General features: G+C 42.8%; 1 protein-coding gene across 1 annotated transcript in view; it reads left to right on the top strand.

Moving 5' to 3' along the window:
- The window catches only part of LOC137373329 (F-box/WD repeat-containing protein 7-like), a 69,103-nt gene extending 51,928 nt beyond the window's left edge, over positions 1-17,175 (top strand). Inside the window, exons 10-12 of the mRNA XM_068038152.1 lie at positions 10,545-10,620; positions 14,496-14,611; positions 16,565-17,175. Of these exons, the coding sequence (XP_067894253.1) occupies positions 10,545-10,620; positions 14,496-14,611; positions 16,565-16,693 (321 nt within the window). The 3' untranslated portion in view covers positions 16,694-17,175. The remainder of the gene's footprint in view (positions 1-10,544; positions 10,621-14,495; positions 14,612-16,564) is intronic.

Below are 17,175 nucleotides of genomic sequence, written 5' to 3'. Positions count from 1 at the left end.
AAGACAAATTATTATCTAAATGGAGAGAAACTTCAGAGTGTTTTGGTGCAGAGGGATCAGGGTGTCTTCGAGCATGAATTGCAGAAAACGAGTATGTAGGTACAGCAGGTAATAAGGAAGGCAAATGGAATTTTGGCATTTATTGCTAAAGGAATAGAGTATAAAAGTAGGGAAGAGTTGCTGCAACTGTATAAGGCATTAGTGAGACTGCACCTGGAGTATTGCGTACAATTTTGATCCCCTTACTTGAGGAGGGATGTGGTTGCATTGGAGGCAGTTCAGAAGTGGTTCACTAGATTGATTCCAGAGATGAGGGGTTTGTCTTATGAAGAGAGATTGAGCAGTTTAGGCCTTAACTCTCTAGAGTTTAGAAGAATGAGAGGAGATCTAATTGCGGTATATAAGATGATTAAGGGGATTGACAAAGTAGATGTGGAGAGGATGTTTCCTCTGGTGGGGCAATCTAGAATGCGAGGTCATAGTTTTAGGATAAGGGGTAGCAGATTTAAAACAGATATGAGGAGAAATTACTTCTCTCAAAGGGCCGTGAGTCTGTGGCATTCACTACCCCAGAGTGCGGTGGATGCCGGGACATTGAATAAATTTAAGGAGGAGATAGACAGATTTTTAATTAGTAAGGGTTGAAGGGTTATGGAGAATGGGCAGGAAAGTGGAGTTGAGGCCAAGATGAGATCAGCCATGATCGTATTGAATGGCAGAGCAGACTCGAGGGGCTGAGTTGCCTACTCCTGCTCCTAGTTCTCATGTTCTTATGTGAGATCTGCTTTGCTGAAAATCGGTTGTGTTCAATTAAAAGCAGATCCCACAATGTTTTATTGGAATCGTAAAGGAAAACTTTCAGGCATCTTCATGATCACAGAATCACAGAATAATACAGTGCAGAAGAGGTCCTTCGGCCCAACAAGTCTGCACCGATACATTAAAACACCTGACCTGTCTACCTAATCCCATTTGCCAGCACTTGGCCATAGCCTTGAATGTTATGACGTGCCAAGTGCTCATCCAGGTACTTTTTAAAGGATGTGAGGCAACCTGCCTCTACCACCCTCCCAGGCAGGGCATTCCAGACCATCACCACCCTCTGGGTAAAAAAGTTCTTCCTCAAATCCCCCTTAAACCTCCCGCCCCTCACCTTAAACTTGTGACCCCTCGTGACTGACCCTTCAACTAAGGGGAACACCTGCTCCCTATCCACCCTGTCCATGCCCCTCATAATCTTGTACACCTCGATCAGGTCACCCCTCAGTCTTCTCTGCTCCAGTGAAAACAACCCAAGCCTATCCAACCTCTCTTCATAGCTTAAATGTTCCATCCCAGGCAGCATCCTGGTGAATCGCCTCTGCTCCCCCTCCAATGCAATCACATCCTTCCTATAATGTGGCGACCAGAATTGCACACAGTACTCCAGCTGTGGCCTTACCAAAGTTCTGTACAACTCCAACATGACCTCCCTGCTTTTGTAATCTATGCTTCGATTGATAAAGGCAAGTGTCCCATATGCCTTTTTCATCACCCTATTAATCTGCCCTTCTGCCTTCAGAGATCTATGTTTTCAGTGATGATTTCTAATGGGATGATACTGCGGAATGTGAGAAATGTGTTATCAAGATTAGAGTAGCATTTAATATTGGGAGTCAAGCTTGTGTGGCTTTTAAATATATTGCTTTAGATATTAAGCTGAGTAGGTCTGGAATACCTTTAAATCAACAATTCTATTTAGCGAGTGTTACTCCCATGGTTATGGTTAATCATACAAGGTCCTTATAGAAAGATGATGTTATATCTAAAGAAGAGACAGAGCAATTGCAAAGCTTGATTAGTCAGTTGAACTGGTTGGCCACTCAGACTAGACCAGATGCTAGTTTTGATGTGTTGGTGTGAAGTACTATGATGAAACACCCTAAAATCAAGAATGTTTTAAGGGTAAATAAAACATTTAAAAACATTAAATCTGGAGAAATGCATACTTAAGTTCTCATCCTTAGGTGATACAAAGAACATGAAAGTAGCTATTTTTAGCAATGCTTCACATGCTAATCTTTCTGATGGGTATTCTAGTGCAGCTGGTTTCATAATATTTCTGATGGGTGAAATGGGAAATGTTATCCTTTAGCTTGGGGAAATGAAGAAAATAAAAAGTTCTTAAAACTACTTTGGCTGCTGAAACACTGGCTCTTGTGGAGGCATTGGATATGGGATTTTATTTGTTAATTATTTTAAGTGAAATTCTGTACTTTGGGAATACTGAAGATTGTATACCCGTTGAATGTTATGTAGATAATCCTTCACTGTAGGATTATGTACTCTATGAAAAGTGATGGAATACCCCCTACTTACCTGGATGCGTGCAGCTCCAACAACTATTCAAGAAACTCAACACCATCCAGGACAAAGTAGCCTACTTGATTGGAACCCCATCAACCACCTTAAGCATTCAATCTCTTCACCACTGATACACAGAGGCAGCTATATGTACTATCAACAAGGTGCACCACAGCAACTTGCCAATACATCTTCGACAGCACCTTCTAAATCCAAGAATTCTACCACTTAGAGGAACAAAGGCGGCAGGTGCATGGGAACACCACCACCTGCAAATTCCCCTCCAAGTCACACACCATCGTGACTTAGAAATACGTTGCCCTTCCTTCACTGTCACTGGGTCAAAATCCTGGAACTCTATCTCTCACAGCACTGTGTGTGTATCTACACTACAAGGACTTCAGCAGTTTAACAGTGCAACTCATAACCACTTTTTTTTATTCGTTCTTGGAATCTGAGCGTTGCTGGCAAGGCCAGCATTTATTGCCCATCCCTAATTGTGTTTGAAAAGATAGTGGTGAGCTGCCTTCTTGAACCTGTGCAGTCCATGTGGTATAAGTACACCTAGAGTGCTGTTTGGGAGGAAGTTCCATGTTTTTAACCCGGCAACAGTGAAGGAATGGTGATATAGTTCCAAGTCAGGATACTGTGTAACTTGGAGGGGTACTTGCAGTGGTGGTGTTCCCATGTGTCTGCTGTCCTTGTTCTGCTAGCTGGTAGAGGTCCTGGGTTTGGAAGGTGCTGTTGAAAGGGTGTTGGTAGGTTTCTGAGTGAATCTTGTAGATGGTGCATACTGCTGTCCGATGATGAGGGAGTGAATGTTTAAGATGGTGGATTGGGTGCCGATCAAATAGACTGCTTTGACTTGAATGTTGTCGAAGCTTCTTGAGCAGGGTTGTCCAACATATGGCCCGTGGGCCAGGATCCGGCCTGCCAAACGTTTCCATCCGGCCTATGGGTGTACAACTGTACCCGGGACCATTCCTCATCCTCACCAAGACTGGAGATGAGAAATTTCTCTTTGTGAGTCTGGCTTTTAATCTATTTCACTGTCAATTTTACAGGTGACAGCTGCTAACATCGGGAACAGCCATTTCCCAACAGACTCTGGGTTTTCTGGCGGGTTCTGACATTTTTTTAAAAAAGCTGGCTGGAAAACCCCAAGTCTATTGGGAAACGGCTCTTTCTGATGTCAGCAGCTGTTGGCTCTGAAACTGACAACGATTTTTTAAAAAAGAGATGACTTTTAAAATAACTTTGAAAGAGCATTCCACTCTCTGTAACTGTATGAGAGAGAGGGGGAGAGACAGAGAGACAGGGGGAACAGGGAGAGGGGGGGAACAAAGAGAGAGAGGGAGGGACAGAGAGAGAGGGGGCAGAGAGAGAGAGAGGGGGGCAGAGACTCAGAGAGGGGGACAGAGAGAGAGAGAGAGAAAGGGGACAGGGACAGAGAGGGGGACAGAGAGAGATGGGGGAGAGAGAGAGAGAGAGAGGGGGAGGGGGGACAGAGAGGCAGAGAGAAAGGTGGAGAGACAGAGAGAGGGGAAACAGAGAGAGGGGAGGGACAGAGAGAGCGGGGAACACTGGAGACATGGGGGATGTGGAGAGAGGGAGTGAGATACAGAAAGGGGTAGAGAAGGACAGAGAGAGTAGGTAGAAGGAGACAGAGAGAGGGGGAAAAAGGAGACAGAGAGAGGGGAAGAGAGCGACAGAGAGAGGGGGCAGAAGGAAACAGAGAGACAGACGGAGAGGGGGAGATAGAGAGACAGAGAGAGGGGGGAGAAAGAGTCAAAGAGATTTACTTACGGCACAGAAGGAGGCCATTCTGCCCATCAACCCCATGCCAGCTCTCCACGGAGCTATGCAGTCAGTCCCAGTCCCTGGCTTAATCCCCGTAGCCTTGCAAGTCTATTTCTCTCAGGTGGTCATCCAACTTCTTCTTGAAGTCATTGATCATTTGCACTTTCACCGCCCTTGTGGGCAGTGAGTTCCAGGTCATTACCACCCGCTGCTTAAAAAAGTGTTTCCTCATATTCCCCATGCATCTTTTGCACAAAACTTTCAATCTGTGTCCGCTAGTCCTAGAGGGGATGGGGGAGGGAGAGCGCGAGCAGAGGGGGAAGAGACATCAAGGTCTCTCCTGAAAGATGGACATCTATCCAGAATACTCTGCATCGCTACATCGCGTGCGGGCAGAGATTGATTACTTATTAAAGCAAAAACAATGGCAGGTATGTCACTAAATCAATTTTCAATATAGTGAGGAGAAAGTAAGTCAATAAATTAGTCTTCTTATTTAAAGCTTCTTCACAAAAATGCACATTAGTTGTTTTTATTAGTAAGATAAATTTTTAATGCCTTTATCTTTTGAAATTTGCTCACTGGCCCCCCAGGCCGAGCAAAAATTGCAATGCAGCCCTCCACCTGAAAAGATTAGACAACCCTGTTCGTGAGTATTCTTGGAGCTGCAATCATCCAGGCAAGTATTCCATCACCTTTTACTTTTCTTTCATAGAATGTGAGCGTTACTGGCAAGACCAGCAATTATTTCCCATCCCTAATTGCCTTTGAGAAGGTGGTGGTGAGGTGCTTTCTTGAACTGTTGAAGTCCAATTGGTATAGGTACACCCACAGTGCTGTTAGGAAGGGAGTTCCATGTTTTTGACCCTGTGACAGTGAAGTAATGGCGATGTAGTTCCAAGTCAGGCTGGTGTGTGGCTTGGAGGGGAATTTGCAGGTGGGGATGTTTCCATGCGTCAGCTGCCCTTGTCCTTCTAGATGGTAGAGGTTGCTGGTTTGGAAGGTGCTGTCGAAGGAGGCTTGGCAAGTTGCTGTAGTGCATCTTGTATATAGTACACACTGCTGTCAGAGTGACGGTGATGGAGGGAGTAAATGTTTAAGCTGATAGATGGGGTGCCAATCAAGCAGGCTGCTTGTGCTGAATGGTGTCGAGCTTCTTAGTGTTGTTGGAGCTGCACTCATCCAGGCAAGTGAAGAGTATTCCATCACATTCCTGACTTGTGCTTTATGGATGGTGGACAGGCTTTGGGAAGTCAATAGGTGAGTTACTCGCCACAGAATTCCCAGCCTCTGATCTGCTGTTATAGCCCCAATATTTATATGGCTGGTTTAGTTCAATGGTAACCCCCAGGATATTGATAGTGGGGGTTCAGCAATGGTAATGCCAATGAATGTCAATGGGAGATGGTTAGATTCTCTCTTGTTGGAGATGGTCATTGCCTGGCACATTGTAGCATGAATGTTACTTGCCATTTATCAGCCTATGCCTGAATTTTGTCCAGGTCTTGCTGCATGTGGACACGGATTGCTTCAGTATCTGAGAAGTCGCGAATGATACTGAACACCGTGCAACCATCAGCAAACATCCCCACTCCTGACCTAATGATGGAGCGAAGGTCATTGATGATGCAACTGAAGATGGTCGGGCCTAAGACACCACCCTGAGGAACTCCTGCAGTAATGTCCTGGGGCTTAGATGTTTGGCCTCCAACAACCACAGTCATCTTCCTTTGTGCGAGATTTGATTCCAACCAGTGGAGAGTTTTCCCCCTGAGTCCCATTGAATTCAATTTTGCTAGGGCTCCTTGATGCCACACATCAAATTCTGCCTTGATGTCAAGGGCAATCACTGTTACCTCACTCCTGGAATACTGCTCTATTGTCCATGTTTGGACCAAGGCAATAATGAGGTCTGGAGCCAAGTGGCCCTGGCTGAACCCAAACTGAGCATCAGTGAACAGGTTATTGCTGTGTAAGTGCCACTCGATAGCACTGTGGACGATACCTTCCATCACTTTGCTGATGATTGAGAGTAGACTGATGGGGAAATAATTGGCTGGATTGGATTTGTCCTGCTTTTTGTGGACAGGAGATACTTGGGCAATTTCTACATTGTCGGATAGATGCAAGTGTTGTAGCTGTACTGGAACATCTTGGCTAGGGGCCCTCTGAGAGAAGAAATTCCTCCTCATCTCCATCCTAAATGGGAGACCCCTTATTTTTAAACTGTGCCCCCTAGCTCTAGATTCTCCCACAAGGGGAAACATCCTCTCAGCATCTACCCTGTCAAGCCCCCTCAGAATTTTATATGTTTCAATAAGATCACCTCTCATTCTTCTAAACTCCAATGAGTATGGGTCCAATCTGCTCAAACTTTCCTCACAAGACAACTGCTTCAGCCTAGGAATCAGCCTAGTGAACCTTCTCTCAACTGCTTCCAATGCAAGTATTAATGTCCTTAAGTATTATATCAATCCTTAAGTAAGGCGATCAAAACTATACACAGTACTTTATTTGCGGTCTTACCAATGCCCTGAACAGCTGTAGCAAGAATTCCCTTCTTTTATACTCCACCCCCCCATGCAATAAATGCCAACATTCCATTTGCCTTCCTAATACTTGCTGTACCTGCATGCTAACGTTTTGTGATTCATGTAGGAGGACACGCAGATCTGTACTCTGCATTCTGTAGTCTCTCTCCATTTAAATAATACTCTGCTTTTCTATTCTTCCCACCACTGTGGACAACCTCACATTTTTCCACATTATACTCCATCCACTTAATTTTTGCCCACTCACTTAACCTATCTATATCCCTTTGCAGTCTTTTTGTCTCCTCCTCACAACTTACTTTCCTACCTAGGTGACTAGGTGAGCGGGCAAAACTGTGGCAGATGGATTTCAATTCGGGCAAGTGTGAGATTATCCATTTTGGACCAAAAAAGGATAGAGCAGGGTACTTTCTAAATGGGAAGAGGTTAAGTACAGTGGATGCCCAAAGAGACTTGGGGTTCAGGTGCATAGATCTTTAAAATGCCACAAGCAAGTGCAGAAAATAATCAAAAGGCTAATGGAATGCTAGCCTTTATATCTAGAGGATTGGAGTATAAAGACACAGGTTATGCTGCAGCTGTACAAAACCCTGGTTAGACCCCACTTGGAGTACTGTGAGCAGTTCTGGGCACCACACCTTAGGAAGGATATATTGATCTTGGAGGGAGTGCAACATAGGTTTACAAGAATGATACCTGGACTACAGGGGTTAAGTTACGAGGAGAGATTACACAAATTAGGCCTGTTTTCACTAGAATTTAGGAAGGTTAAGGGGTGATCTGATCGAAGTCTTCAAGATATTAACAGGAAACGACAGGCTAGATAAAGATAAACTATTTCCACTGGTTGGAGATTCTATAACTAGGGGGCATAGTCTAAAAATTAGGACCACACCGTTCAGGAGAGATGTTAGGAAGCACTTCTTCACGCAAAGAGTGGTAGAGGTTTGGAACTCTCTCCCACAAACAGCAGTTGAAACTAGAACAGTTAATTTAAAATCTGAGATAGATTTTTGTTAAGCAAAGATATAAAGGGATATGGGCCAAAGGCAGGTATATGGAGTTAGGCCGCAGATTAGCCATGATCTCATTGAATGGCAAGGCTCGAGGGGCTGAATGACCTACTCCTGTTCCTATCTTCCTATGTTCCTATGTACCTATCTTTGTATTGTTAGAACCTCAGTAGAGACCATTAACTTAAAACAAGTGATATGAACTCCCCCAACCAAGTTAAAGAATTACACAAAATGTCATGATTTAATACTTTTACTATAGCAACTAAACTAAAAATCAACATTAACTATACAGTACTTAGTAGGTAGTTAACACACTAAATTACAGAGAAAAGTATTTCCCATTAACTTAGTAGCACACTTGAAAACCCCACACAAAATTTAGACGTTACATAGTGTTCTCATTGAATCGATATCCTTGCAGTTCAAAGTCTCAAATTCCTCCCAGTTGCAATGGGTTGGATCTCCCAGTGTCCTTCTCAAAAAAGTAATGTCCTCTTCGCTCACTTCTTTTGTGCACATTCGACTGGTCTACGGTTAATAAGGCAATTTCTGGTGACCCTGTTGGTCTTTTCTCCTCCGCAAACCTCAACTTTCAAATCCGATTCAAGTCTTAGCAGCCTTTTGCTGTATCTGTGATCTGAGAGTAGTTGTTTCTCTCCTTTTTTTGAGGCTGCCCATGTTGGTCTTCTTGTCTTCGTTTCAGCATGCCAGACCTAGGAAAGCCTGTAGAATTTATCCAGAACAAGAGTCAATATTCATTTGTCTTTTACAATATTCAGAATCCATAATTCTGACCATGGCCTTCTTTCATTTCCAGGTGTTAGCAATTGCAACTCGAATTTGCATTTTTAGAGCCACTGGCTCCCTGTTTATGATCTGAGAGTCTGGGAGAGCGAACCCCATTACCCTTTCAGCTGTTACAACCTTGCACCCTGCTTTCAAAAGGGTATTTGATCTGGGTTCCTTTTGTCCATGGTAACCAAGATCCCTGGCTTGTAACTAAGCAGAATTAGTGTGAGGTCACATTATCTCCTCCGAATCCAGTTTACACTGCATTTAAGATCACAGTTTTTAAAACATAACCATACCACAAAGTCCAGTGTTCATAACTGTATCATCAGCAAATTTGGCTACAATGCACTCAGCCCCTTCATCCAAGTCATTTATATAGTTCATAAATGGTTGACTTCTCTGGCACTCTACTAGTTACAGTTTGCCAACCATGTGCTGGGTGCCCCCATCATTGAGGATGGTTATATTTATGGAGCCTCCTCCTCCAATTAGTTGTTTAATTGACAACCAACATTCACAATTGGATGTTGCAGAACAGCAGAGCTTTGATCTTATCAGTTCTCAAGGGCAATTAGGGATGGGTAATAAATGTTGGCCTTGTCATCAAAGCCCATATCCCATGAACTAAATTAAAAATAAAGAACTCGAAGATTGTTGTCTGTTAAATGTTGTTTTTCTCCTTGATTTCTACCCATCAGGCTCATTCTGTCTGCAGTTTCATGACATATTTCACTTCAGCTTGTCTTTCCACCTTGTTTTTATTGTATTCAACATCAATCTTATTAATAGCAAGTGTGAAGGAATAATGCATCATGCCCATTATCCTGTTCCTCTAGTTCTTCATTGACATGCAGAGACTTCAATTGGGGAAAAGCTGTATTTCAAAAATCAGTTAAGTAAGGTAAAATGTATTTCTGCTGGCCAAAATTATTAAAGGATATGGAGTTAGGTCGCAGACCAGCCATAATCTCATTGAATGGCGGAACAGGCTTGAGGGGCTAAATGGCCCACTCCTGTTCCTGTGTCATAACATTTTATTTATTTATTTATTTTATTCCTCCACTACCTTTTTAAAATTTGTATCACTCTGCCTCCAGAGTTTGCATTTTACTTTGTGAGAAGGTTCACAATTATGGATAACTGTTTAAAACCTGATGCATTAGAAAATTACCGGTTTTCTACCAGTAATTATTTGCTAACATAGAGCTCATCATCATAAAAGGTATTAACAGAAGTAAAGGAAAGTGCAATGACTAAATTAAGTGCACAAAGTTTGAGTTAGAGTTAAATGAGTTAGACCAGGTTATATTGGTGTCCTATTTTAGTGATCATCTAAAAGGGAGGAAGATAGATAAAAGTATTAGAAATATCAATCGTATGAATTTCCAATAAGACCATTCAAATACACCATGCCCACTGCAAGCTAATTTCACTAACTTTCTTCCTGCCCCATTCATTCCATCCAACACTGCCTCCTCGGACTATGCCAGCTGATCATCAATCATTGCAATGCCACATATCCCTCCAGAATTCTGTTCATTCGTGAACAAGCCCCTCACCAACCACAACCTTCCTGTAGACAATTGTATTGATATCATGGAATTGACAGAACCTTGACTTACAGCTGGCAACATCGTGTCCCTTACAGAAGCCTCTCTGATTTTCACCACATGTCCTGCCCAAACTGTTATGCTAGCAGCAAGAACTTTATCACCAAATTTTACCTGTTTCCCCCTACTCATCTGGCACCTTCAAGCATGATACAATCTTCTGTCCCTCTTGCCTCTCCTTTAAAAGCTTGTTCTCTGTCATCACCACCCCCCTCAAAAGTCCCCCACCCCAAATTTCTTTCTGAAATGTTCTTCCCTTCTTTCCTCCCTCAGTCTCTGGACTGACTTAATGTTTTAAGATCTCTTATGTTCTTGTCTCTTTATTTGTTTATTTCTTGCATTATTGAAGGAAAATAATGTTACCCACATTTTACATTTAGTTAGTCTTTCGTACAATTTTTTAATGTAATTCTTCAATGTATTCTCTACAGTACTGTTTGATGTTTAATGAGAAGACAATCTGCTCTGGTTCATCAGATAGCAGCATTCGAGTCTGGGACTTTACAGGTGTGAAAAATAGACAAATTGTAATGTATTTATTTTGTAAGCTCATTTCTTTCTACATGCCACAAATAATTCCATAGATGATTCAGATGGCTGATCTTTTTTTTATGGGCCTGTATCTATGTTACTCTTTCAATAACTTTAAAAAGCTATGCAGGGTTGATATGGATTACAACATCTTCTGATTCCTTCTTTCCACTGTATCACCTCCACTCTATGCCAAAGAAGTCAAAGAATTACATAGACCCTACAGCAGAAAAAGAGGCCATTTAACCCAACAGATTTACGCTGGTGTTTAAATTCCAAATGAACTTCCTTCCTAATTGCCCTTATAGTTCTCTATTCTTTTGTCCCTCATGTATGCATCAAACCACCCGTTATCTGTGTCTGCTTGGATCAGAAAATCTGTCAAATAACTGTGGAAAATTCTTACCAATTTGTGGCACTAATATTAATGCTTCTCAGCACTGTGCCACCTGGTGCCAATTTTTTTGTATTGATTTCCATGAGGCCCAAAACAAATAATTTTATTTAATGTCTTTTGGAGTGGAACTTTAGAATTTATGTTTTAAAAATAAAGGGTATTGTAACATTTGCTTTCTTTTACGATTGAGAACCTATAGCACAGAGAAGCTATTTGGAAGTGCTGAGGATGCAGGGGAGGACTTTCCACCAAACTGTATTTGGCTGAAAATCCACAGCCCCTTCAGCATGCTGATATGGTAACTTGGATAGGTCTACAGGTTAGACTAGGACCTGGATAGACACTGCTACTTTCAGATTGGCTTTATTAGGGGCTGAACCTCTGGCATCATAACGGGTATGGCTAGGGGTAGGTACACTCAGACCAAGAGTTTCCTTGCCTAGAGACTGATGGAGCATTTGCAGGCTGGTATGCTGGATGAGAACAGGCTGAATGGTTAAATGGAGGACCCACTTGAGAATCCATGCCTGGACCACCAAAGATTTAACATTTATAAAGGGAGTTGAAAGCAAACTGTCTCACTCCTTTTCTCCAGAGAACCCTAGGCTAGAAGTTTCAGCCTCTCTCCTATGGTAGGTGTCTGAGAAGCACCACCAATGGCACAGGTAAATTATGCAAACTTCCCCAATCCCGCAAACTTGGGCGGTCAGTGTCAGAGGTCACCAGCAGGCAGATCCTGGCATTTATACTGTGATCAAAGTCCAATGAGTTTTCATCTCCCATATTTTTATTTTCACCAAGATTACACTTTTGGGCTGAATTTTATGATCCCTGTTCCCAACCCCCCCATCCCCACAACCCCCAATCACGTGGCGGGGATGGGACTGGAGACACCTGATGTTGGAGCAGGTGCTGCCGCCATCTTTAATAGCCTGTCAGACCTGCATTTAGTCTCTCTGAAGCCCCTTGCAGAGTTTCCCCCATTCACAAACAAATCCCTTGCAGAGTTTCCTCCATTCACAAACAAACCCCTTGCAGAGTTCCCCCCATTCACACACAAGCCCCTTGGACACTCAGCATAGCAGCAATGGCTGGTGTAAATCCCACTTTCCCACACTACTCTGGTTAAGTTACCAGCCCTTTCGCAGCACCGAGGATTCTTGCCTCGGTGGCACCAGCTATTCAAAGTCGTGAAACTGAGGGCACGTGAGTGCTGCACGTCAACCAGAAAATTGAGAAATCTTTGTTGGATCGCAGTGAATTAAATTCAAATTTATTTAAAGCAGCATTTGCAACATTAAAATGATGTTGCTGTTACGTTAGGGCGTCAGTACCACCATGGTACTTCCCTGCCTCTGTAAAAATCAGCACACTGTGGTACGGCATCGGGTTTCATGGCGGAGGGCTCTGTGGAGATTCTCCGCACCCCCGCCCCACCCGCCCCGCCATCGTACCCGCCTCTGACGAGAGAACAAAATTCAGACCAAAGTGTATAGGTTTTCCAGAACAGCTATATAGATAACCTGCACATAAATGTGATGCAAATTAATTTATGATTGACTGTTACACTGAGGGAATATAAGGTTTTGCATTTTGATAGTTAGTGAACACAGCATCCTTGATAAATCAGTACAACTACTGTTTGAAGATTGGAGAATCCTTTGTTTTGTCTCTACAGCTTCTAAAGAGCTGCAAGACTTCCCCAAATAGAAAACATGGCATTGGTCCTTCCCACCCCAAGTATCGAAAACATCTCTCTGTCAGACAGAAAGAGGAAACATTGTCTTGGGTTATGTTAAATTCTGATACCATATTGGGCAAAAGTAGGATGAACAAAGACTTCCCATATCCTTTTACAACATAAGAAACTTCAACAAGCAAAGCCTGGAGTTTACAGAAGTGGAAGCAGTGTTTTCCATGTACACTCAAAGGAATCACATGCCTGCTCTCTTGGCCATGAATATTTGTGTGACAGAGAGCAAGAAAGGGGAGGAAGAAAACAAAAACTTTAAATATGAGGTAGTATCACCAAGTGTGGATGAATGAAGCTATTCAAGCCTTTGGGCAGAATTTAGTAGAGCCGGCAGGGCTTCCGACACTGGGCTGAAAAGACAGTGGGAGCCCCGCCTCGGCCAGTCGGAGCACCCCGACTTTATTTAATGGCACCTGGACAATTCACAGCCCGGTGCTGGGATCCCCATCCCTTTAAAGACAGGGATCCTCCTCTCAGAGTTGCTGGCCAATCAGAGGGCCAGCAGCTCAGTAGTATCGGCAGCCCCACTAGGAGCAGTGGCTATTGCTGGTACTGCAAGAAGCCTTGGAACCAGACTTAGCGCTGGAGACCCAGACCAAAGATAAGTGAGGCCAGATCGCTGGGGCCAGTCTGGCAGGCTCCGGCAATGGGATGGGGGATGGGGGGGGGCATGGACTAGGTGGGCGTTGAGTGCAAGGGGAGTGAGGTTCAGGGAGGTGGGTTGTTTTCCGCCAGGGGCCCTCCGTGGGCCACAGATTGCCCACAGAGGAGGGCAAAAACCAGCAGGGAGGTCCCCTCGTTTCACTGGGTGACCTCCCCGTGTGGTGGAGGCCCCTCCCACTGCTGGTTCAATCCAAGCGGTGGGGGGAAGAAGCCCTTAAGTAGCTGATAATAGGCCTCTTAAGGGCCTCAGTTGGCCTCTGGGCAGGAAGGCCGTTATCGGCCTGTCTCACCCCCAACTAAATTGCAGTGCAACAGGAAGGTAATGGGCGTTCCAAGCCCCACACCTCCCGTCGCTATTCTGGGGCTATAATGGGCCCCCTGGAGATGGGCTGGGAGGCAGGGGGCCATTAAATCCAGCCCATCGAGTTCATACCAACAAAAAAATGTACTATCCCGCAACACCATCTTCTCCCTCCCCCACCCCCCCCCCCCCCCCCACCCCACCACCCCATCATCCGAAAAAACCTGGGCGGCACAGTGGCGCAGTGGTTAGCACCGCAGCCTCACAGCTCCAGCGCTCGGGTTCGATTCTGGGTACTGCCTGTGCGGAGTTTGCAAGTTCTCCCTGTGACCGCGTGGGTTTTCGCCGGGTGCTCCGGTTTCCTCCCACAGCCAAAGACTTGCAGGTTAATAGGTAAATTGGCCATTATAAATTGCCCCTAGTATAGGTAGGTGGTAGGGTCATTGAGGGAAGGTGGCGATGTAGTAGGAATATGGGATTAATGTAGGATTAGTATAAGTGGGTGGTTGATGGTCGGCACAGACTCGGTGGGCCGAAGGGCCTGTTTCAGTGCTGTATCTCTAAAATAAAATAAAATAAAAAATAAAGCATTCGCTGGGCCAATGTTCAAGTGCTTACCACACTTGGTACTTGAATGAATGTACTGTTCAAAATTGTTTTTTGGGATTGATAATAAATAGTACATTAGTGCTGTCATGAGTGAAGTACTCTTAGGAAATATCAATGATTTCCCACAGGAAAATGTCTCTTTACTATGACAGAGCACATTGGGGTGGTGAGGTGTCTACACCTGGATGGAAATAGACTTGTCAGTGGAGGTGACAGAAAGAAGATTTTAGTCTGGGATGTGGTGGTAAATATAGCTTTTGGTGTATTTTATGTTGCATATATAACTATATACATTTTAAATGATCCTTTATGTTGCTGACATGATCGACACAATCACAAACTTTACTTTTTGATAATGATAATTTCTTCTCAGGCTGAATGAACGCTAATCAAATCAAGATGTTTTAAAACACTCATCCCTTTCAATCAAGATAATTTGTTACGAATATATCAAAATGACTTTTGAAAATGATACAACATTATATACAACAAAACTAATGACAAACCTTCTACATATTGTTCGTTACAATTTTTGCAAAGTCAAAAATAAGATTGCCATCTATTGCATTATACATTCCAAAAAATAACACATTAAAGTTAAACATAAGTTACAGAGGTATTACAGAGTTAGCATGTGAATTCACATTTCACATGGATTCTTAATCTTCCACATAGAAAGTTCCCACTTTAGCTGTGGCATCAAGGCGAATGCCAAATAAAAAGCTGTAACATTTGACAGAGGAAGAAAAATTAATAGTGGTATTATCTTGAGCTGACACCACACACTATGTAACAGCCAGTTTCAGAATAGAATTAATGGCTGGCTGAGAACAAGTTGCCTGTCTATCTTCAGCAACTGGGAGTGCTTTGTGTTGCTGAGAACCAATGAAGGCATTGAAGAGCCAGTACCTTTTAAAAACTGGAAGTACCACCCTCAAAAACAAATAGGTGAATATGTAAAGATTTTGTTTATTATTATAATAAGAAAGAACTTACATTTATATTATGCCTTTTCCTTTCTTAGGTCACTGCAATGTGGTTCACATCCTGTGAATTCCTTTTGGATTGTACTCACTGTTGTTTTGTAAACTTCATGTTCCACTGCCTTTTTTAATCATAATCCAGTTACCACAATTTCTCAGATGCAAGCTGTGACTTATATAATTGAATGATATAATAGAGCTCTTTTGAAGTCAGAAATGCTTCTTTCACCTCAGTTCGCCATAATGTACAGAATTAACCTCAGTAGTTTCACAAAATCGTTACAAATGTTGCCTTTCAGTCCATTTTAGTTCATTAACACAGAAAGACCTTAAAATTTAACCCCCCCACTCACCACCATCTCCTCCTCTCCCTCCTTTGCAATGTGTTTTTGAAACAGTTGTCTCTTTTTTTATTTTATTGAGAGATACAGCACTGAAACAGGCCCTTCGGCCCACCGAGTCTGTGCTGATCAAGAAACATTTATACTAACCCTACAGTAATCCCATATTTCCTACCACTTACCTACACTAGGGAAAATTCACAATGGCCAACTTACCTATCGCCTGCAAATCTTTGGCGGTGGGAGAAAACCGGAGCACCTGGTGAAAACCCACACGGTCACAGGGAGAACTTCCACACAGGCAGTACCTAGAATTGAACCCGGGTCCCTGGAGCTGTGAGGCTGCGGTGCTAACCACTGCGCCGCCCTATAATAAAATGGTTCCAGGGTTTTTGCCCCTGCTAGTCTATTCATTCCACAAATTGCCTGAACAACTTCTTATATCAGTCATAAATTGATCTTTTACTTGTTTAAACCCATCCACTCTCCCAATTTTGTCTTTAGATCCATGTGCACATTTGCATGTGAATAGCCCAGATCTTTGAATGAACCCTTTTTCATGTGTTTTGAAAAATCATCACAGTAGTTTATTTCTCACATTTTGAGCATGCATCACGTAGTGAATCCAATTGTCTTCCCACTCACCAATCACATTCTTTTCCAGTCATGTTTAGTTCAGATTTTACCTTCTCTTGTTCCTATAAGCCCGATCAATAAAATACATTTGGCTGGGGAAATTGGGCATGTTTGTCATTGAGCTGTGCTAGCCATCTTAAATGTTAATTTTACTGAACAGTCAAGTCAAATTATAATACTAGATAATATATGTTGCTATATTTACGTCCTTGCTTTTTGTGCTTTTTCTTATTGTAGAATGGGAAACTAATCAATGTAGTCCACAGAAACCCATCTCTCCTTCACAAGGTCTGGATTAATGAGACGAAGGTCATTACAGCTTCTCCTGAATCACCAGGGATTTTAACTATTTTGAGCTATTGGTAAATGATTGCAATTAGACAGCAACTAACAGAGTTATCGGTTACTGTTCTATATCTTGAAAACCAAGGAAAGATTAAAATCATACTTTATACTAGTGAAGTGATTCATGATTATTTGGTGATCAAGTCAACATGAATACTGAACAGATTTTATGTAATAGCATCCAGCGTGCTATTTTGAGAAGCAGAAATTAAATGAAGAGTCCTCTGATACCATAAATAGTGATGAATGGATAATTCAAATGAACTGCCATATCCATTGGGATGCACCCATACAGAAAAACCCGATCAGTTTGTTAACACTGCCAAGTTTGTGAGATTGACGTGCTAAGTACTAAGCTGCACAGAACTGTACCCATAACAGTAAGATTCGATATAAACCCAATTTAGCTGTCATATTTAAAACAATAAATCGCCTCCAGCATATTAGAAGATTCTTTACTCGATGTAAGTTTTGAATTTGGCAGCTATCTATCTGAATACTCA

The sequence above is a fragment of the Heterodontus francisci genome, chromosome 9, assembly GCF_036365525.1.
Source record: "Heterodontus francisci isolate sHetFra1 chromosome 9, sHetFra1.hap1, whole genome shotgun sequence".
In the NCBI taxonomy this organism is placed as follows: domain Eukaryota; kingdom Metazoa; phylum Chordata; class Chondrichthyes; order Heterodontiformes; family Heterodontidae; genus Heterodontus; species Heterodontus francisci.
Note: the sequence above shows the minus strand (reverse complement) of the source record. Positions and strands in the feature narration are given on the sequence as shown.